The sequence below is a fragment of the Oryza brachyantha genome, chromosome 1, assembly GCF_000231095.2.
Source record: "Oryza brachyantha chromosome 1, ObraRS2, whole genome shotgun sequence".
Lineage (NCBI taxonomy): Eukaryota > Viridiplantae > Streptophyta > Magnoliopsida > Poales > Poaceae > Oryza > Oryza brachyantha.
Window position 1 is genome coordinate 12,764,539 of NC_023163.2, and position 22,422 is coordinate 12,786,960.

The 22,422-nt window shown below is 42.1% G+C and overlaps 2 protein-coding genes across 3 annotated transcripts; one reads left to right on the forward strand and one right to left on the reverse strand.

Moving 5' to 3' along the window:
- Positions 1-3,313: 3,313 nt before the first annotated feature.
- On the reverse strand, positions 3,314-15,688 carry LOC102703725 (dual specificity protein phosphatase 1B-like). Of its 2 annotated transcripts, XM_006644131.3 has the most exons (5): positions 15,414-15,684; positions 14,144-14,279; positions 12,635-12,755; positions 6,782-6,927; positions 3,314-3,571 (listed from the first exon to the last, which is right to left on the reverse strand). In XM_006644131.3, exons 1-5 carry the CDS (start codon positions 15,567-15,569, stop codon positions 3,531-3,533), a joined length of 600 nt encoding a protein of 199 aa, XP_006644194.1. In that variant the 5' UTR covers positions 15,570-15,684; the 3' UTR covers positions 3,314-3,530. The 2 variants fall into 2 exon arrangements, with proteins under 2 accessions (XP_006644194.1, XP_015688105.1); XM_015832619.2 differs by lacking the exon at positions 6,782-6,927 and having other exon boundaries at positions 15,414-15,688.
- A 3,425-nt stretch (positions 15,689-19,113) lies between these two features.
- Positions 19,114-22,422, forward strand: LOC102704006 (CRS2-associated factor 1, chloroplastic-like). Its single transcript, XM_006644132.2, has 5 exons — positions 19,114-19,867; positions 20,117-20,244; positions 20,489-20,714; positions 21,131-21,258; positions 21,331-22,422. Exons 1-5 carry the CDS (start codon positions 19,264-19,266, stop codon positions 22,333-22,335), a joined length of 2,091 nt encoding a protein of 696 aa, XP_006644195.2. The 5' UTR covers positions 19,114-19,263; the 3' UTR covers positions 22,336-22,422.

A 22,422-nucleotide genomic window follows, 5' to 3' on the forward strand; every position in this document is an offset into this window, starting at 1 on the left:
CAGTTGATATCTTGCAATGTGAATATGATTTTGATCCAAGTTGATATATATATATATATGCAATCAGTGTGATTGAGATATATATCTTGCTGTGTGAAAATGATTTTGTTCCAGATTGATATCTCTTGCACATAGTATTGTACGTTTTGCCGGTGGTGTATATATATACATGGTTTTGATTTTGATGAAATGAAAGAAAAAAGTATTAGCCATGTCAAGCCACACAGGGTCTTCTCACTCCGAGGACATTGCCGCCTCCGACCTCGACGACGCTGCTGCCGAGCTCGATGATGACGCAATTGCTGCCTCCGACCTCGACGACGTTGGTGCTGACCTCGCTGATGATGAAGCTGCTGCCTCCGACCTCGACGATTATGTTTATGACTTCGATGATGCTGACACTGACCTTGATGACACCGATTTTGATGCTGATGATTTTGATCCTATGGATACGTACAACATGGATGATTTTGTTGCTGAATCAATGCTTTTAGATGAATATAGTGAGAAGATTATTGACAGACTCAAGGAGAAGATAGCATCCGGGCCTTCTTGTTGCCGACGTCACATTGGTACAAGAAGATATATACCACGAAACCGTGAAGCTGGCAATGATGATCTTGTCGCCAACTACTTCTCCGAGTCTCCGGTCTACATAGATGAGATGTTTCGCAGGAGGTTTCGCATGAGGAAGCCTCTCTTCCTACGAATTGTGAATGCCCTTAGTGAATGGTCTCCTTATTTTACTAATAGAGTGGATACCACTGGCAGAGCTGGACATTCACCGCTTCAAAAGTGTATAGCTGTCATTCGTATGCTAGCATATGGGACCCCAGCGGACCAACTTGATGAGGTATTAAAAATTGGTCCTAGTACATCTTTAGAGTGTTTAGGCAAATTTGCTAAAGGAATCATAGAAATATTTGGTGACGAGTACTTGCGTGCTCCTAGAATTGACGAGGTAGAGAGCATGCTACAGGTTGGTGAGTCTTGTGGTTTTCCTGGTATGTTAGGAAGCATAGACTATATGCATTGGCCATGGAAGAATTGTTCGGTCGCATGGCGAGGGCAATTTACTCGTGGTGACAAGGGAGTTCCTACCATGATCCTCAAAGCGGTTGCATCCAAAGACCTTCACATATGGCATGCATTTTTTGGTACTATGGGTTCCAACAATGATATCAATGTGTTAAACAAGTCACCACTGTTTGTTGAAGTATTGAGAGGAGAAGCTCCCCGTGTACAGTTTACAGTTAATGGGAACCAGTATAACACAAGGTACTACCTAGCCGATGGAATTTATTCAGAGTGGGCAACATTCGTCAAGACTATACAGGCTCCTTAATCAAATGAATATAAACTATATGCAGCCCGTCAAGAAGGATCAAGAAAAGATGTTGAGCGGGAATTTGGTGTGTTGCAATCTCGCTTTAACATCTTGTGTCGTCCGGCACGGATGTGGAGGAGTGATGTTATTAACATAATGGAAGCTTGTGTTATTCTTCACAATATGATAGTTGAAGATGAAAAGGAAATGGTTATAATTCCTTTGGATTTGAATGAAATCCCAGGAGCATCCATAGTTCTGCCACTGGAAGTGAGTACTTCGTCCAACCCCAATCTAAGCTTTGGTGCGGTACTAAGAAGAAATTCATCTATTCGTGACCGATCAGCTCATACGAAACTTAAGAAAGATTTAGTTGCGCATATATGGCAACGATTTGCGGGAAGATAGAACTACTTTATCAAAATAATGTAATTTAGTTCATTTGTCAAAATAACAATAATATATATATGTGTGTGTGTCATATTAGTATACATGTTATGTTTGGTTGGTTTTACTATATGTAGGGAGTACTTCTTTTACATACATCAAACATAAAAAATATGCAATGATCACATGCACATTGGATCCTTGCTTGCATGCAGAGAATTAATTACTCTGTAATTATGAAGAGTCAGCTGAAAAGACCATCCTTTGTATGAGAAGTGTTTCTGCTGACGTGGCTTAAAAGATAGAGCCCATGAACTACTATTGAACATGTCATTAGTGGTTCAGAAATCATGCGCACGGAAAACGAGGGGATAAGTTAACTTGAGAGGGCAAAGAACTTGGCCTTAGTGTTACCATGTGTCATACCCCTACCATGTGTCATACCCCCTTATCTTTTACTCGTCCTCCCGCCACTGCATATGTTAGGGTATTCAACTTTTTGTCACTCTTATAAATGTTCATAACAGATTTGCCACTGGACCCATATGTCATATATTCATGAGAACTCATATGTCATAAATAACAAACGATAAATCTGTTTTGATCACTTGTAATAGTGGCAAAAAGTTAAATTTCCCACATACGCATGTCCGGTACCCTGCTGGTGAGCCTGACCAAACCAAAGACGTATTCTGTTCACAGGCTGCCTTCTAAGTAATATCTCAAAAGGTGATATATTTATTTATTTTTGATATTATTACACCTCTTTGTGTTGAAATATATTCAAATTTCTTGCCGTACATGCTAGGTTATAATTTATTTCCTAGTTTATGTGAAAATGGAGATATAATTGGGAAGGACCAATGGTGAGATAATCGTAGATAGACAACCCTGCTCATTAAGCCTTGGTAGATGAATATTACCCATACGTGGATACGTGTTTTTAACATATTAGCAAGACCAATGAATTGCCACTGGTCTACGTTTATTTGCAGGTGTGCTATGAGGTGTATCAGTGGATATGTGGAAATAACGACCGTGCTGTATTCCTTCATATAGAAGGAGTTGCAAGTAGCAACACGATCAATCAACACTTCTTGTTACCAATTGGACATGCACCACAATTAGAGATAGATCTTCTATTTTTCTCTCTGATTTGATTAACGTGGTAACCAATGAATATATATGCTGGTACCATTTAACACTAATAATATGCTACCTGTACTCAAAAGAAACATTTAACTTTTAGTTCTTCCAAAATAGAACCAACCCACCAGTTGAACAAATCCAGAGGAGAAAAGTCGCTGTTCAAAACACAAAACATACGCACTGAATTGTACTGCCTAAAATATTGTTCCAGCATATTTATATTTGCATAACAGCAACAGTCGCATGGACCACGTACCCGTGCTCTATGATCAAAACATAGGTCAATACCTTGCACGAGTCACTATTACATGAACTATTCAAATAGCCAGCAATCATATTTTATTCAATGAATCGTACATACCTTCCATGTTAGCACATCAACCAAATGACGTGAAGAATCCAAATCAGAACTATAGTTAAAGGCGACAAAAAATCATCAGTTACCCTCAGTTTTGTACGGACAGAACTGCGTTCCAGAGTATTTCATTCAAAATGGATCACCAATTTCACTTGTCACTTACAACATCAAGCAGATGACTGCTAGTAATACTGCAGCCACAATTCATAACGCTTCCCACAATGGCCTTAATCTCTAGACTAGCAGAGAAAACATGTACTCCGCAAGCTATTAACAGTGTCCTCGAAATACATGCATTTATGCCTATAGTTAGGTCTGCAAAGATTGCACAATTTTCCTCTCCTGCTCCACTGCAAAATAACACCGGCTTCAGTTGATGTATTTCAAATAAACTATCACTTGACCATGGATACAACTAATCATGCCCATTAAATAATAGATCAACCAACAGAAGCAACTCATAAATCATGAAGTCCTTGAAGAAAAGGATGCCAAATCATCAACATCAAAAAAAAAGTCACACACTAAGCCCTCAACATCAAGAAAATGAACATTAGAATTTTGAATTCTCTTTGCATTGTTACAAATGAGTAACAAGAGAAAAATATATTGCTTCTTCAAAGAACAAGATAATATCCAGGAAATTAAGGTAAATTAACTACTAAAAGTATGATTTAGATATAGGAGCCACCGCCTACGATGGGATGGGCCAAGGGAGGGAGGGGGAGGAGGGGGAGCATCCCACCTGTGAAACCATATAATTGAGGGTGGGGCGCTTAAGCCATCTATAAAAATGAGAGCATAGGGTTGAAGGCTGCCAGCCTCTTCACAAGCAGTTGGTTAAGAGGCCACTTGTGATTATAAGTTTTTTGTAGACAGACCCCTAGGCTGTCCACCTGCGATGATTGAACATGAGTTTATATACCCACCCTCCATACCCCAACCCAAGCTCATTTTCACTAAAGTCTCCAAAACAAAGCAACATATAAAGGGGAAGGTTTTGAAGTCAAATTTTTGGGTTGAAATTGCTATAGAAGGTTACATACATGTATTCCTTCTCGATATATAATATTTTTTTAATTCGATTGGTAAAAGTAAAGATGAGTTGCCTCATCTGTTTGGATAATACCTCATTAATGTATCTTACATAATCCGGCAAATTAGTGTACATGTGACATCATTAGTTCTTACTACCCATAGACCCGAAGCAGGAAAGTAATGTTTCCAATGACCGAGAATATCAAGATCATTTTTGAAATGGGAAAGAAGGCCACAAAGAAGAAAAAAACATCGGATGAAAATAAAGTAACCTTCAAGAAGCACTCGATATCTTCGAGTATCTAAAGTATCGAAAGGGAATGGAAGTTCATCATTCCTAGGGTTGGCAACAACGTGTGGCGGGACTGGGCTGGGAAAGAACGGCCATCCTCCCTGGCCCCGAAGCAGAATCCGGGGCCAAAATAACCCCCGCTCTCGACCCCAGCGGGCCCCTGACCACGACCAAGGCCCCATGGGTGGATGACAAGGGCGCAAGGCGGCGGCTGACAAGGTGGGAGCAAGATGTCGGGTGCGGTGGCCTCACGGCAAGGCCTGGCAGAGAGGCGGCTACGGTGCCCGCTATGAGGTGGAGACAGGGAGGACGGGAGAGCCGGTGGCGAGACACGACGGTGTTCGTGGTGGCTAAGAAACTCATGCAGGCGGCTAAGGAGTGTGGTGGGGATGAGTATGAGATTTGAGTGGTGAAATTAGGGTTTCTATATGTATATGGCCTCAATTAATGGGCTATTGGGCCTATTAGGTTTAAAATGTGCAAATTACATCTTTTCGAGGCCCCGCGGGTGAGATAGCTCCCCCGCAGGTTCCTGGCGAGGAAATTGTCGACCCTAGTCATTCCATCAATGTGACGCACCTAGATAAACATGTTTTCAACAAGCAGCGACGAAGGTGACCGACGTCGACATGAGGTCAGAACTCGACGACAACAAAGGCTACTAGTGAGGGGCGAGGTCACCACTCAATGGCATCAGAGGCAGATGATGTGGGGAAGGTGCCTACTCAGCAACAATGAAGGCAGCCAGTTAGGGGACTAGGTCGCCACTTAGCAACAACAATAGGCATGGAGACGATGAAACCCATTGACGCCAGGGGAAGTGGCCAGCATGGGGACAAGGTCGCAACGCGACGGTGCCAAAGATACTGGTGTGGAGCGAGGCCACCACTTGGTGGCAGTGAGGACGACCGACATGGCAGGGATGAGGTCACCGCTCGGCGGCTGTAGAGGTGGGTAACTGTGGAGGCGATTAAGCCCGACGGTGGCAGATGGGGCCGAAGTAGTAGGAACGAGGTCACTCGGCAACTGCGAAGGTTGGGGACGAGGTTGCCACTTGGGAGGGCTAGTGCGACCAGCCTGGTCACCACACGGTTGTAGCGAGGGACCATGAAAGTGGTGAAGCCCGGCGACTGGTGCTGGTGTAACCGGCATGGTGGGTACGAGATCACCACTTAACGATGTTGAAGGCAGCTAGCCATGGAGGCGGTGAAGCCCGATGGTGGCGGCAAATGTAGCCGGTGCGGTGATGAACCTACATCCTTCTATAGGAGATGGAAAGTGGTGCAAGCAGTGCTAGCGAAGCAAAATGGTGGCGGCAACCTACAGCTTTCAAATACGAAGTAATACCCTACTCTTGTTAGTTTGTATTCCGCCGTGTATATTAGTGGCATGGTGCATAATCATGTCCTTGAAGGGCCTCCTACCTTTCCTTATATACCAAGCAGCAGGGTTACAAGTAGAAAACCTAGCTGAATATGACTTTGGTTTTCTTATCTTTATATGGTATTATTAATTGATTGGGATTCTATCCCCTATCTTGAGATATAAGGCAATATACTCCATTATCCAAGTTTTAGTCTATCTCATATATCCTAGATCCAACCCACCCCTATCCATAGCCAATTAGGCCTTCTATGTGAATTCTCGTATCCATCATCCACAAAATGATTTCATACTAGTTGCAACACAGCAACTTGAACAAATTCACTTTTTCACCAAAGGTGCATGCAATTTATTACATGCACTGTTATTAAAAAAACATATTACATACAAATGTTTATTTATAACTAAAAAATAAGAAACAAAGATTTTATCCATTAACAATAAATAGAAGATTTATCAATGGAATGGCATGAAGATCACTAATGAAAACAAAAATATTAAAAAAACAATATAATGTATAAATTGAATATCCTATGGTAGAATATTAGGTATATTACACTTAACAAAAAAATTAATTAGCTTGTATCCAAAATTTCAACGACTATCAATCCAAAAGAACAAATTAGTTCTAATAGAATACAATACAGATTTAAACCTATGCTCTAGAGACTTTTACAACTTGGATCAAAAGCACTGAATTAAACTTAGTGGTCACATTCTGGTTCAAACTTCAAATATTATATGATCCTTTGTTTATAATGCAACCTGCTTAAATTTTTATCATGTTCCCTTGACATTAACGAAACACATGAACTCATTTAGTACAATAAAGCTATTGGAATTTTACCTTGTAGGGATTTCTCGAAGTTCTCCAGCTGAGACAAGAAGCCCTCATTAGGAGCCACTTGAGGTCGTTTACTTCTAACTAGAGACAAAGCGCTCTCAAGGCTCATTTGATGCTTCTTCATGAGATATGCCACAACAATCGTGACACTAGACATTTAGAGGTGGCCAGTTAGTAGGACAAAAATAAATAGCAAATCACACATTTGCTCTTAATTAATTAAAATATTCTTTACAAATATCTGCTCCATTCATTTCATATTATAAGATTTTTTAACCCTAGCTAGATTCATCCATGGATCAATGTATATGACTCGTATATGTGTCTAGATTTATTAGCATCCTTATAAATCTGGAAAAGGTCAGAACATCTTATAATGTAAAATATAGGTAAATATAGATTAAGCGATATATAATGTCTATATAATTAATACATATGATTTGGTAAAAATCATAAAATTAGAACTAACTGTTTTCAAAATTGTCAGTTTGCAAAGATATAAGGCGTTATAAGAGAAATTTCAGCGAGGCATTAAAAAAACTATATTATAGTGTGCAATTTTATCAAGAAAAACTTTGCAATCCCATGGATTCAAGAGTTGTCAGACATGTTAAGGCCCATCCAACAAATGTGATAATCGCCGCATTATAGTCCAACGTCCTGAGTCGGCCCTAAGTAGGGCCAACTTGCCAAACGATCTCATTTCTAGTTTGAGTTGTTTTTTTAATAAAAATAACCAGATACCCATCTATTACAGTGGATTTCAAATAAACATATTAATTTCTAGAATTTATGTAATTCAGAACCAAATATTAATACATAAATAACATTATTTAAACCCACATGCACAAACATCCACTTGTTTGTACAAGATCCACAAACGGAAGAGGTTGGGGGTGGCAGATTTACCACGACCAACATTAACCTCTTTTATGTGGGGATAGTCTGATTCAGCCTTCTCAATTAATGTGAAAGTGTGATTTACACCACCGACTACACAACTCTAGCACCTGATAAATCACTGCCCTCATTTGCTTAATCCAAACACAACCCCCGGCTCCCATTTGAAGGCGATTTTGCCCCCAAGCTATCCCACGTGGTGCTCTTATATGGCGGATGATATAGCAAGAGATTAAAAAACTTCTTCCTCCCTATCCCCAAGCTCTGGCTGCATGCTAAACATCAGCGATGTCGACCGACACATATGCAGCTACTTGTCCAGCGTCAGCATCGAGAATAGAGTGGCCAAGACTGAATACTGAACGTTGGCGAGGTTGGCATGTGCAGATGCTTGTCCAATATGATCATGAGCATGTAGTTGTACACCTGCATGCCATTGGTTTTGTTGAGAAATATCACGTGGAGCTGGGACAACATGGTCAGATCAATAGAACCAAGCAGATTGGTGTAGTTCAGGATGGCCACTGAACGGCCAATGTGTAGTGAGCAGTGAGCCAAGGCAAGCTTACCACGCCCCCACCTAGTCCTTGGCACAGACGCATTCAACTGTTACGAGCGCTAGTGAGCGATCGCAAGTAGGGATGAGATACCGGTGGCCGCGACTCCTGCCGTGTCTCGGTTCTGGCCGTGACGGCTAGGGCAACAATAGGGTGGCGTGCAGCAGGAGGTGAGGAAATAGAGAAAGAAGATGGGAAGTAGATTGGACTAATTGCTTGCTTTATTCATTGATTGATGGCCTATATACAGGCGCTAATCTATCTGCTAGAATTAACTAAATCCTATTCTATCTGCTATTACTAATCTGATTAGGACTCTATTTTTCCTGCTACAGTACATATTGCTACAACACTGTTCTGCTACAGTATCGCGTCGAAATAGGACTCCTATCTGCTACAGTACCATGCCCAGATGTTGCTAGGCTGGCGCCGAACTATCTTCTCCTGTGTTGGCGCCAATCTGGACTCATCTCTTCCCTTTGCTCACGACTCCTAAAGTACTGCAATCCGACCATGACATCTCTCCCAACCCCAGAAATCCACGGATGGCACGTGCAGAGCGTGGTGTCAGCCAATCACCCACGGTTGTCACCTTCTGCGCATCCACGGCGACGCCGGCCGCCGAGACCACATGGCCGAGGTAGTAAATTTGTTGTTCCCCAAAGTGGCACTTGGAGCACTTGAGGACCAACTTGTCAGCTGTATATGAGTATGTTGTTCAAGAAGACGAGGACCAACCGACGGAGGAATGGTGCAAGGATGGAGTTTATGAGTGCCTGGAACGTAGCCAGTGCGTTTGTCAGTCCGAACGGCATGACCAAGAACTCGAAGTGTCCTTGGTGAGTTCGAAATGCTGTCTTGTGGATGTCATCCTTATGCATCCGGACCTGGTGATAACTCGAGTGAAGGTGCTTGGTGAAGAAGCGGGCACCGCGGAGCTCGTCGAGAAGTTCGTCCACGATCGAAATGGGGAACTTGTCCTTGGCGGTTACCGTGTTGTGGGCGCAGTAGTCGACGCAGAATCGCCATGATCCGTCATGCTTGCGAACAAGTAGTACTAGTGAGGAGAACGGGGACGTGCTGGGTCAGATAATTCCTTGTGCTAGCATGTCGGCGCACTACTTCTCCAGTTCGTCCTTCTGTAGTTGCGGGTAGCGATATGGTCGAACTGCAACTGGTGTGGCGCCCATCTTGAGATGGACGCGGTGGTCGATGGCGCGTGCTGGGGGAGGCCAACTGGTGGGGTGAATAGGTCGTCAAATTCCTGGAGCAGGTGCGACAGTAGGTCATCCGACCATACGACGTGACAATTTGGCGCTCAGTTGCTGGCGATGCCAGACAGTGTCACTTCCCTATGGCCTCTCCAAATCGCCATGCGCATGTTGACAAAATCCCCAGGATGGGTCCTAGAGTCCGCAACCATTGCGTACCAAGGATGATGTCGTCACAACTAAGGTCAAGAACAAAGCAGTCGACATCGAACACCTTGTCAGCAATGCGGAGGCGTAGCCCGCGGGCAACTCCCGGGCTCGTCAGGAGGTTGCCATTGGCCACCAACACGCGGATGCCCTATTCGATCGGCTGTAGGTTGAGCCCTAGGTGCTGAGCTAGGTCGGTGCTGATGAAATTGTGCATCGAGCCGGAATCGACAAGGGCCACCATGTCTGTAAATGCGAGGCGAACAGATAGACGCATGGTATTGGCGCCGCCAATGCCTGAGATCGCATGAAGCAAAATTTAAGGCTCCAAGTTGCCCTCTGGGTCAGATTGGCTAGACACGTCGGCCGCCGAGTCATCATATGCAATGTAGAAGAGACGAGCACAACGGTGTCTACAGATGAATTTCTCGTCACAGTTGTAGCAGAGACCTTGCTGCGGCGTTCGGACAACTCAGCTGGGGAGAGTTGGCGAAGCGGGCGCTGTGGCGTCTCCGTGGTCATGCCAGCAGGCTGTACCGCAGGCATAGTGACGGTAGTCGGAGCTCCGGAGAGGACGTGCGAACGCCCGGGATGCCGATTTACCAGGTTGCATGCGCGCTGCCTTACACTCGTATGCCCGAGCGAGGCCCATGGCCTCCTGAAGATCATCGGGTTGTTGGAGCTCGACGTCGATGCAGAGATCGTCGCAAAGACCCGTCGTGAAGAGCTATACTTGCTGCCGCTCGGTAAGGAGTTTGGTTGTGCGGCTGGCCAAGGCGAGAAAGCGCTGCTGATACTCTGCGATTGTTCCCAATTGCGACAAATGCTTGAGTTCGCCGAGCGGGTTGTTCCGGATCGAAGGGCCATATTGGGCATGGCAAAGATCCTTGAATGTCTCCCAATCCGGTGGCCCCATGTGCTGTTCATAGTGGAAATACCACTTCTAGGCGGTGCCCGTGAGATGGTATGTGGCAAGCCATACGCTATCACCATTTGGCTTGCGTTGTCCGAGAAATAATTGGTCACAATGATTCAACCAATTCATCGGGTCACCCGAGCCATCGAACTTTGGGAATTCGAGCTTGTAAAAGCGAGGAACACCGGTAGCGCCGCCCAAGTCATGTGTAGATCTAGAATTTGGCCAGTGAGGCGGTGGTGTTGGCGGTGGTGATTCCAGGATTCCTCTACCGCTGAGTCACGGTCTCGTGGGCATGGCTGACGAAGACGAGTCGGACTGATGCTGCTCTAGCACCGTGATGCGGGAGGTGGCAACTGCGACCGTGCGGCTGAGATCGACGAGATCGCTTTTGGAAGCAAGACACGAAATTCCATTCAGCACGTCGGCCATGGTATCTTGTAGCTTTGCGAGGGCATCGGTCGGCTCGACCAGGGGCTATCCATGGGAAGATGGATCATGCGCCATTGGCTCCGATACCAAGTTGTTATGAACGCTAGCGAGCGATCGCAAGAAGTAGGGATGAGATACCGGTAGCCGCGGCTCATGCCGCGTCCTTGTTCCGACCGTGACGGCTAGGGCAGCAGTAGGGTGGTGTGCAGCAGGAGGTGAGGAAAATAGAGAAAGATAGACGAGAAGTAGATTGGACTAATTGCTTGCTTTATTCATTGATTGATGGCCTATATATGGGCTTTACAATAGCTAATCTATCTGCTAGAATTAACTAAATCCTATTCTATCTGCTATTACTAATCTGATTAGGACTCTATTCTGCCTGCTGTCGCGTCGGATTAGGGCTCCTATCCGCTACAGTACCGTGCCCGGATGTTGCTGGGCTTGCGCCGATCTGTCTTCTCCTGTGTTAGCGCCGATCTGGACTCCTCTCTCCCCTCTCTGCTCACGACTCCTAGAGTAGTGCAATCCGACCATGACATCAACACCTTGTCGAGCAGCTTCTGCTCTTACTGATCCAGCACAAGCACCTTGCAATCGAAGTTGGAACTCCTGCCATCCAGCACCGAGCACTGCATTGAGGCGGCAAGCTAAGGCTGCTCGCCACAAAGTCGAGTTCCCATGTGTTTCCTCGCTAGAGGGGAAGGCCAAGTGGGGTTGAGCATCGCCTCGGTGGCCACCATGTCCGACGCATGCAGTGGCAGGGGCTCGCGCGCAATGTGCGCCTGAAACTCCATGTGAAAGAGAGAGTGTGCTAGGGAGCTGAGGAAGAAGAGAGGACAATGATCGACATGTGGACCCCAAATAGATTTGTTTTCAATTTCTTAGGTAATCTTGTTGATTGAACGACACTCGGACAAAATGACTTCCACGTGTATGCCACATACGATAAAAACAATCTGTATTCGAGTATGGGATAGTTCGTACTATTATAATAGTTGACGAGGATAAATTGAACTTAACCCTTTATGTGGTACAGTTGTAGTGATCATGTGCTATCCTTGCATTTTTCAGAAAACAAGGTATCGTTACTGCCATAGGAATATTCAGCAAGATAACCATCACAAACGATAGGGGCTGCAAAACACTACTCACAAGCAAATAAATTCGCGAAATACACTGTAATCTCTTTTCTGTTAGTGTGCGAAATGACCAATTTCCCTCCCTTTTGCTTTATTTAGGAGAGAGCAAACTGTGGATCATCATTGTTGGTGTCATATGCAACAACATAAAAAATGGAAAAATAGGAGAAGGTTGAAGGGGCAATAGTGTCATTTTTTCCCCAACTACTAACTGGATGTTAACAGTGGCCATCAGATGGAAAAGCTAATGGCAATGGATTATTCAATTTTTTGTCTTCGTGACAGTATTTTACAAACTTACACATTTGTGATGGGCAACCTGCTAACTATTGCTATAATACCAACCAAATTTACTCTTTCTGAAATGTCTTGGAAAAGTACTTTTAAACCAATAAATTTAATCAATGCAATCTTCTTGTTGATAATATAACTATATAAGCAAAACTTTAAATGGTTGAAACTAAACGACAGCTGGAACAAAGAACGATTACCTTCTTGACCGTCCAGCAAAGCAATGAACCAGAACATTGCCACCAGAGCTTATAGATTCATCTATGAAACCAAGGCATTCATCAAAATACTTTGCCAAATCAATGTCTGGGCTGTCAAGTACTGTACATTGATAAACAAATCATGATTTAGTAATGCATGAGAACTTTTTTTACAAGGAGTGCATGAGAATGTGCACAAGGGCAACAGAAAAAAGAGGGTACAATCACATAAAGTATTACAATACCATGGCACAGTAGTTTAAGTGCTCCATATGCCTATTTAATTTTTCTTGGCATTACATTTTTCCAAACTAATGAAGCAAAATTAAGTGATAATCCAACATGTCTAGTAAACATGTGAATGGACAGATAAACAGTAAATAATTTGGAAGTAAATACAGCGCATCTATACTCCTTTTAGAAAGGACTGGTACTCTCCCCATCTTTTTTGAAAAGGTAGCAAAGGGGCCACATGGTAGCCATGCTTCACCGACTCTCTACTTCATCAATACTCCTTTAAAAAGTAGAAGTGATTGTGATGAATCTGCCACCACTCCACCACCAACTCCCTGCTTTTCTAAAGCAAAATGACAACGTGGGATCTGAGGGCCCACATGTCAAGCCCGCCCACCAAACTCCCTATTTTTTGTGGGAAGAAAAAAAAAAGAGTGTGGGGCCAAAGGGTACTACACATGTCAATAACAAATATATGCAACAATTAAGATATGGTATATACACAAAATGATGGTGATAGAGCGCACAGGCAATATGCTAGTACGTAAAGAACAAAAGGGAAGTGTGGAGGGAAAGGGCCCAAATGTATGTCATCCTCCACCAACTATCAACTTTATATGTGAAAAAAAAAAGAATAGTGTGGGGCAAAGAGCCCACATGTCAATAAAAAAATATATACAGCAATTAAAAGACGACATATGCAGAAAATTATGGTAATAATAGGTTAATGATAATTTTCTTAACAAAATCATGTTGCAACGCATGGGTAATATGCTAGTTTCTTTAAACTTGCACTGGTAGCTCAAATAGGTATGTGAACTTAAGCGATGCACATTTGTTATCCCTAAATATGCATACTTCAGTTCTAACTCAGTTCTCACTAGCAATAGTAGATGATTAAATGGCTATTTAGTTGTTGCATCTCCACACAACTTCCCAAAAACTTATCTGAGTAGCTGGTAAGATTGAACCTCCATGACAATGTGAATGGTGACCTCAGGCACTAGGACACATTAGGCAGGACCCTCAACACTCAACAGGCAGAATAGAGGACCAATATGAAAACAAACAAAAAATGGCAAGTCAAGGCCACATGACTATCCTACTAGGCTGCTATTCCATGATCAATTGCATTTAAGCTTATCCATATGCAAGAATATGAATATAAATATGCATATCTCAAGTACATAGACCTGTTCGGACCAAACATATATTATGAATTTATGGTGCAACGTACTTAATCTGAAAATATAAAGCTGGCATATATGTGTTTACCCTCAATCTTCTTGTAGTTAAATTCGGATGGAAAGGCTGGATTCAATGATCTGGCAACAATCAAGACATGGGTTATGTTCAAGCTCTTTAGAGCATCCCTGTTCAGTGCTGCTCCAACAGATCCCAAGTAGAGCCCCTACGAAGTATGTCAAGTATATCTATCAAACAGATGCAAAAGTTTTATCATAATAACACATACAGACATCCTTCAAGGAAAAATATAGTAAAATATGCAAAAATATTGCTACTTGATTGGTTTTTCCTTGCATTCAGCACCCCTTTGATTTGTAGGATAAACATATGAAATATGTAGGATTTGAATCCTACAGGAAAATTTCCTATTTAGCCATTTGAAACAAGGAATTTTTTAAGATACCCTCGAATGATTGTGAGTCATTTGTTACTTTGGATCCAATGAACCTAATTTTATTATTCTACACTGGTAGCATGTAGAGCAGAAATTTTATATGGGTAAAATTGGAAGTAAAATATATAACATTGTCACAAATTTGTGTGTCATATATCATGTTAAAATAGATCAATTGGTAAATATATCTTCTTACCAAGGTTTCAAATAAAATATTAAATATCCTTACAAAAATACATAGTTAGATTTAAATTTTACTGCACTATACCGTTAGTACTAAAAGGTAACGTACCAGTGCCCTTGAAACAAAGGATTGGGATTCAACGGATCCTACGAAATTTCTAAGGAATGGCTCAAGAGGGAGAGATTTTGAAGGAAAGTTAGTATGAGATCCAACCTGTTAGAAACTGTCGTTATCTCTCCTCTAATTCATGTGTTTTTCATGTGATCCAACTAAATGGCCATTGCTATATTTTTCCTGTGTTTTAACACAATCTTAAGTTTTAAAGTTGCATTCCTATCGAAATCCTACATTTTTGCAATCCTATTGGAAAGCTAGCATTACCAGACTCCAAGTTCCCCAATTCCCAATTAATCAGTCTAGTTTCTCCATTCGTGACACTAACACTCGATGGTGCTAAAATTAGGACAAACCGTGAATCATCCCGTCCTTATCTGTACAATAACGGGCAATCATTTTTCATCCAATTCCCCAGATTTGGATATTTAACAACGAATCTACTGATGCAGGGCCCAAAAGAACATAAACCTCCTCAGAGAATCCGGAATCAGATCGATCAGCCGAAACCTGACCTTCGACATCCCGCGGACGCATCCATCACCGGACCGGTAGCACGAGAACAAACAAACTGAGGGAAGCTGGGCAGGAACCACCGAACGAACCTGATCGATGGGACACGGAGTGTTGTCGGCCTTCCGGTAGCGCGCGGCGCAGAAGCCCTGCATCAGCGCCATGAGCACCCTGGTCTGCTGCTGCTCGTAGTCGTCGTCCAGCTCCCTCTCGTCCCTCTCCACGCGCCCCGCCTCCGGCATCGACATCGCCGTCCTTACCTTGTCCTGGCCAGAGGATCTCTTTCTTCCCCGATAATTGGGGCAGTAGTGTCGCGATGGGGGGGAAAAGAGGAAAAGGGGCGAAGACACCGGCGGATGCGGATCACACGTGGAGCACTGGCAAGAATACGTGGTTGGCTGGTGGCCTGTGGCCGCATGGTCGGCTGGGTTCCCTCACCAGAGGACGTATTATTCTATTAATGTTGTTCACATCAATCCAAACCAAATATTGATGCTGGCACTTTTTTCTCGTTATTGTTTATATTGGCATCTGCAAGTATGATAGGTACTATATTTTTTTAGTCAATGGGTCATTAAGTTAAATTATCGAACCTCAAGTTGTAAAGCGTCAGAAAAACAAATCTCTCATTATTCCAATAGTGGTCGTCATTTCATTTTTAAAAAAAAAGCAAAACAACATATTTGCAAACGAAAAATAATACGTGAGAAAAATTTTTATAAACATGTTTTTAGAAATTTAAAAGCAAAGGCTGAAAAATAAACTATAATAAAAATTCCGTAAAATTAACTCCAAATTTAACGTTGAAAAATTCAATTTTTTTATAAGGATAAGCAAAGAAAACAGCTAAATACATCTATGCAAACATTACATTTGTATCATTCCATCCTAGATCATGCCATGCGTTTCACGACTTATGTTTCAATCTAGTTATGTTGAGCGAATATGTGATCCGTGCATATTTGTGTCCTGTCGTGTGAAGTCGGGTTTCGTTCGGTATTTTTCTAGTCCAGACATTAACGGGTCTACTGTATGAATCTAGGATTCGTACTTGAGTCATTAGCAAGTCGCTCGTTCAAGGTAAGTTTTTGTTTGATGTCTATTTTCCTGTTTAGTTCAGGTTGCCGTCTAAAAGTCGTTAGCTCATTTTTCAGGTTTAGCGAAAGAATAACAGAACTTCTAAATTTATAACTAATTAATCCAAAGTCGATTTAAGCTCAATTGAAATTGCAATAGATCCATAATTCTGTCAAGAATTTGGTAAAATAGTTTATTTCTTGTTTTAGTAACCCTTGTACTGTTTGGAGTGCTTTTAAATTTGTTTGTTGTAGATTTTGATGAAACCCAAGATCCAGTCTACGATGAAGTGGTAGCCTAAGCCGTCGCAATGCAAGTCACATTCTTAGCAATTAACGTTGTTAATCCTTAAGCATGTTTCACATGGTTTTGATTGCATGATTTTGCTGTGAGTGCATGATTTTACTAGAAGTGCTCAAGGCAATTAAGTTTCAATTAATAGAAAACCCTCAGAAGAATTGTCCATACTTACCATAAGCTAGTGTGGGCAACGGGCGGGCTTCACATATAGCTTTTTTTTCTCTCCTAGGCACCAAGCGAGGGTAGGCGTGATGGACCGCTCAAAGGATGGTTTGATCACCTGTCTGATCTACCATGACACAATGAGGTAGTCGAACCTGATAAGGGTGTGGAAGATGTAACCTCAGCGTGGTGTTAATGGTTAGGAGTGGGTTATATGAAGGGTCCTGTCAAAGCTTCTTCGCGGGATGTCGTGGTGACATACCGGCGTAAGGATACGTACGTGAGACTGTGTCTCGTGGGTAAAATTGTTTACCGCTGAACATAGTAAAAATGTTTAAACAGTCGTGTTCTGATTAGTTGCACTGTTTCCATGATTGAATGAATATGACAAATAGTTAAGCTAGTATTGTGTGGTTTAGCACGATATTAGTGGAGCACTGTATTATGTGGTTTAGTATAATATTGATGTTGGTTGGGCCTAGCATGATGTGGTTTAGCACTAACCAATGGTTGGTTTAAGATTGTTACTTAACTGTTCAATTGTTTTTGTTTTTTGTTAAAATAATTGTTTTATAAATGATGTTTTATACAAAAGTAAGTCTTAGCATTTTTTCCTTTGTGCACTACTATGCATCTGTTCTATTGTATTTATTGGTGGCTTATTAAGTACGGTGGTTGTAATTAACCTTGTTTTTTTTCTATTTCCTTAGAAGCTGAAGCTGGGTCCAATGAGGAATAGTTCAAAGATTATACGAGTTGCTACACTTAAGTGCTGCCTGTTCGGTTGTGCCGCTGTTGTGCTTCTTTAAGAAAATTACATTAAATATTATTTTCTGTTAGATTGTTAAGACTTTGTTTATTTTAATTATTTAATTAAGAGATGGATCTGCAGTAAATTGTCATGGTGTGTATGCTCGGGTTGGTCCTGTACTAAGACTTCATGCATAATGTTATTTAGAAATCGGTGAAAACTTCTAGACATGACAATAGTCGACGGTTGAACTGACGTGTGGAGCAACCAGATTATTTTATAAGATATTGTATTGATTTGCTTATTGGATTTCCACACGTACACCACGTAGAATAAAAAACTTTTCATGTTTGTGCCATGTGGTAATTTGAGTGGTTTAAAAAGTTAAACGGTACCATGTTCGGTATAGGAGTTATTAGGCAGTGTCACATTGTTAGGCCCGCATGATCTAAAAACTTTTTTCTAAAAACATCACATTAAATCTTTGTACATTCAAGAGCATTACATATAGATAAAATAAAAAATTAATTGTACAGTTAGGAAAAAAATCATGAGATAAATCTTTTAAACCTAATTAGTGCACGATTAGTCATAAGTGCTACAGTAACCCACATATGCTAATGACCTATTAATTAGACTTAAAAAATTCGTCTCATGGTTTCCAGGCATGCTATGAAATTCGTTTTTATTTGTGTCAAAAACTGCTTCTAACATCTGATCAAATAATTGATATGACACCCAAAATTTTTTTTTCCTCAACTAAACGCCCCTCGGTAGATTAAGCCGAAATCGTAGTAAAAGGAATTCACCTGTTGTTATGATGGCGTGAGTATTGGTCTATCCGTAGAGTAATCGTTGAGGTGATGGTTTGGCTTCTTCGGGCTAATAATCCAAATGACATATTTATAAAAAAAATAAATTACAATAAAAAAGTTCTATATGCTACGGTAGTAGTAGGCTGCGTTCGTCCCAAACGTTAGTTATCTTATCCCTCTATTTTTCCGCACGCAAGCTTCCCGAACTACTAACCGATATATTTTTTATAAAAATTTTTTACAGGAAAATTGTTTTAAAAAATCATATTAGTCTATTTTATATTTTTTAGTAATTAATAATTAATTAATTATGTACTAATCCATTGCTATGTTTTCCGAGCGGGGTAAATTAACTTATCCACCACGTCACCAAACTCGGCCGTAATTTATAATATAAGGCTGAAAAATAAATTACAGTGAAAACTCTCAAAATCTATTTCAAATTTAATATTAAAAAAATCAAATTTTATGTTACAAGCCTAATTAGAAGAAAAAGATCGATGCATTTCTCATGCTATTTTTTTTTTCAAAAATTCCAGTAAGCGAAGTATTCCACATGATTTTGAAATGACCATCTCTGTGTTCTAAAGGTCCATGTAGGTATTATTCTAATAAAATTCCGATTCTGCAAAATTTCACAGTTCAGCTTAAATATGGTCTGTTGACCGGATAGCTCCAATTTTCTCCTTTGTTTACTCCGATTTCAGCCCCAGCTCCGGCGCCCAATCCACTGCAAGTGACGGCGGACCTCGACGCCGGCCGCCACAACCGTTCTCCATAGCCGATGTTACCGTGTGGCTGGAGGATATAATCCTCTGACTCGTGTTCCGTCCACCCATGGCAACTCGCTCCCTCCTCGCCCAAGCCCAGTACCCCAGCCCACGGCTCCCCTCCAACCTTCGGCCCTCCCTCTCCCACCACAAGCAACCTACTGCCGTCGCCAAGCGCCGCCGAGCCCCAACCCCCTTCCATCCGGCCTTCTCTGCTGCCGTCCGCGGCCGTCCAAAGAAAATCCCAATCCCGGAAAGCGGCGAGCCAGCCGCCGGCGTCCGCGTCACCGACCGTGGCCTCGCCTACCATCTAGACGGCGCGCCCTTCGAGTTTCAGTACAGTTACACGGAGTCACCGCGCGCGCGCCCCGTCGCGCTCCGCGAGGCCCCGTTCCTGCCGTTCGGGCCTGAGGCAACTCCGCGCCCATGGACAGGGAGGAAGCCGCTGCCCAAGAGCCGCAAGGAACTCCCTGAGTTCGACTCCTTCGTGCTGCCGCCGCCAGGCAAGAAGGGGGTGAAGCCCGTGCAGTCTCCGGGGCCATACCTCGCCGGCATGGAGCCAAGGTATCAAGCAACGTCCAGGGCGGAGGTCCTCGGGGAGCCTCTGTCAAAGGAGGAGATCGACGAGCTCGTCAAGGCGACCCTCAAGACCAAGCGGCAGCTAAATATCGGTGAATTCTCATGCTGAATCGATTGTACTATACTGGAAAGTTAAAAATTATTAGGAATTTGTTGCTTGTGGGGAAAGTTAAATATCGGTTGAATTGATTACCCACACACATAAAGTATGTCAGATTTGCTGAAAACAAGGATCGGCATGGAGGATGACATTTCTTTCTCGGGTTTAAGCCAGGACTTGCATGGAGCAGCTTTTTCTGCTCTGTCTTGTATTCCTAGTCTCTCATTGCCAAATTTTGCAGGTAGGGACGGTCTAACGCATAATATGTTGGAGAACATTCATTCGCATTGGAAGAGGAAGAGAGTGTGCAAGATAAAATGCAAAGGTGTATGCACGGTTGATATGGATAATGTCTGCCAGCAGCTAGAGGTTATATTTGCCTACTAATCTCAGTTAGAATTCTTGGAATGCACATGTTGTACCACAATTTAGAAGGAGTCTTAGTTCTGGTTCTGCCTTTAAAAGGTGTATTAATTCTGCTGCTGCATTTACTGCTGATTAGTCACTAGTGATTTTTTTTTTCTGATTGCACTTATATTTTCCATTTTCTTATCTAGGACCACCTTATTATCTGTCTACTCTTCCCTGATTACTTCATATCATACTTGAGCAGGAGAAAGTTGGAGGAAAAGTAATTCATCGTCAGGGGGGTGTGATATTCCTCTTTCGTGGTAGAAACTACAATTACAGAACTAGGCCAAGTTATCCACTTATGCTCTGGAAACCCGCTGCACCAGTCTACCCTCGATTGGTTAAAAAGATCCCAGATGGCTTAACTCCAGATGAGGCAGAAGATATGCGCAAGAGAGGACGTCAGTTACCACCAATATGCAAACTTGGTAAGTCTCTTTGTTTCCATGTAGTTCATGCTTTCAACTGTCTTTCAGATTGCGAATTACATAGTTAAAAGAAAGAAAAGAAATTAGCAGTAGATGATGAATGATGTTCAAATATATCAGTTGAAAACTTCTTACCATTTTCCAAGGTCAGGCAATCGACAAAATTGTGTATGTTGGGCACACACATGCATGCACAATATAGTTTTGTTGGATTCTACAAACAGATGTTACAGATTTCTATAGGAACTAGTGGCCAACGTTTTTTATTTTGGAAAGATTAGTGGCCAAAGGTAATGTCCAGAATAGGAAGGACTTGAGAGAGGTTGCTGTCCAGAATAGGAAGCCTGCTATAGCACATCGTCTTGCCTTGTACTATTACTTTGATATTGATATTTTAACATTCCTTTCTTTTAAAGGTAAAAATGGTGTTTATCTTAACCTTGTGAAGCAAGTTAGAGAAGCATTTGGAGCATGTGATCTTGTCCGGGTTGATTGCTCAGGTCTCAATAAAAGTGACTGCAGAAAGTTAGGAGCTAAACTTAAGGTTTGATAAATATTCAGAATAACATATCATTGTGTTATTTCGTTCAAAAGTTGATTAAGTCTACCGTTGCAGGATCTAGTTCCCTGTACCTTACTGTCATTTGAGTTTGAACATATACTGATGTGGAGAGGAAATGATTGGAAATCATTTCTTCCTCCATTAGAAGAAAATAATTTTGAAGTGGCACACGAGCAGATTTTGAATAGTGAAGTTGCAGATTCTGGAAGTGCTCTGATCCCACTTGAGCTGGTCAATAACGCCATGTCTCTCAAGAATAGTAACTTGGTTGAAGGTAAAGAAAAAGTGGAAGATTCCATGAAGTATAGTCTTGAAAATGGTATGACTTTGGATCCTGTGGGTGCAAACCCTGGAGTACACAATTCTGTGGGTGTAGATGGAACTGAGTTCTCAGCTGTTGCCCCATTTGAATTTTCTCCTTCAAATCCAGCAAGTGATTTAGGTCCATCTCAAAGGTCGGCACTACATTGTAAAAGTGTCCTATTGGACAAGAGTGAAAATGGAGAACTGGTTGAGATGTACTCTGGTAGCAGTGGAAGCTCAGAACAATCTTCAGATGTACCGGAAGCTTTACCTCAACTAATTGGAAGCAGTGAAGAGATTCATGAGTTGGAAACTATGAGAAGAAACAGGGAACAGTTAAAGGGCAGCGATGGTGTTAACAGTGGTTCCATAGTGCCTTCGTACATGGAAGTAATTTTACTCCTTTTGAAACAGGCCGTTGACAGTGGCTTGGCACTTGTTCTGAATGTGAATGAGTTTTCTGATGCTGATGATGTTTACCAAAAATCTGTTGCTTTTGCAAAGAGAGCTCCACGATACCCAGTATTCCGGCATACACCAAGGAAGTCCCATGGTGCCCGGAAAAATGAACCAGCCAAGAATATAAGGATAAATAAGGATCTTGAAGAGAATAAAGTATCTGATCATGTCAGAAAGAAAGATAATGTTATGGGAGCATCAGGAATGCACAGAAATGATCATGCACATGAGTTTTTATCAGATGTTGTTCCGCAAGGTACCTTAAGAGTAGATGAACTTGCTAAATTACTAGCTTAAAGGTAATTATTCCCTTATTAACCGAAGGCCTGTTGCATTATCATCCTTGAATTCACGTGCAAAATATCCACATGTACATTGATATGG

Bases quoted from the DNA above. Each gene is read 5' to 3' on its own strand.
- LOC102704006 (XM_006644132.2), top strand. From the start codon at position 19,264: ATGGCAACTCGCTCCCTCCTCGCCCAAGCCCAGTACCCCAGCCCACGG. The intron at 19,868-20,116 runs GTGAATTCTCAT...CAAATTTTGCAG, and splicing joins CAAGCGGCAGCTAAATATCG to GTAGGGACGGTCTAACGCAT. The intron at 20,245-20,488 runs GTTATATTTGCC...ATACTTGAGCAG, and splicing joins ATGTCTGCCAGCAGCTAGAG to GAGAAAGTTGGAGGAAAAGT.
- LOC102703725 (XM_015832619.2), bottom strand. From the start codon at position 15,569: ATGTCGATGCCGGAGGCGGGGCGCGTGGAGAGGGACGAGAGGGAGCTG. The intron at 14,280-15,413 runs GTTCGTTCGGTG...CATACTTCGTAG, and splicing joins CTCCGTGTCCCATCGATCAG to GGGCTCTACTTGGGATCTGT. The intron at 3,572-12,634 runs GTAATCGTTCTT...GTTATTTTGCAG, and splicing joins TTTGCTGGACGGTCAAGAAG to TGGAGCAGGAGAGGAAAATT.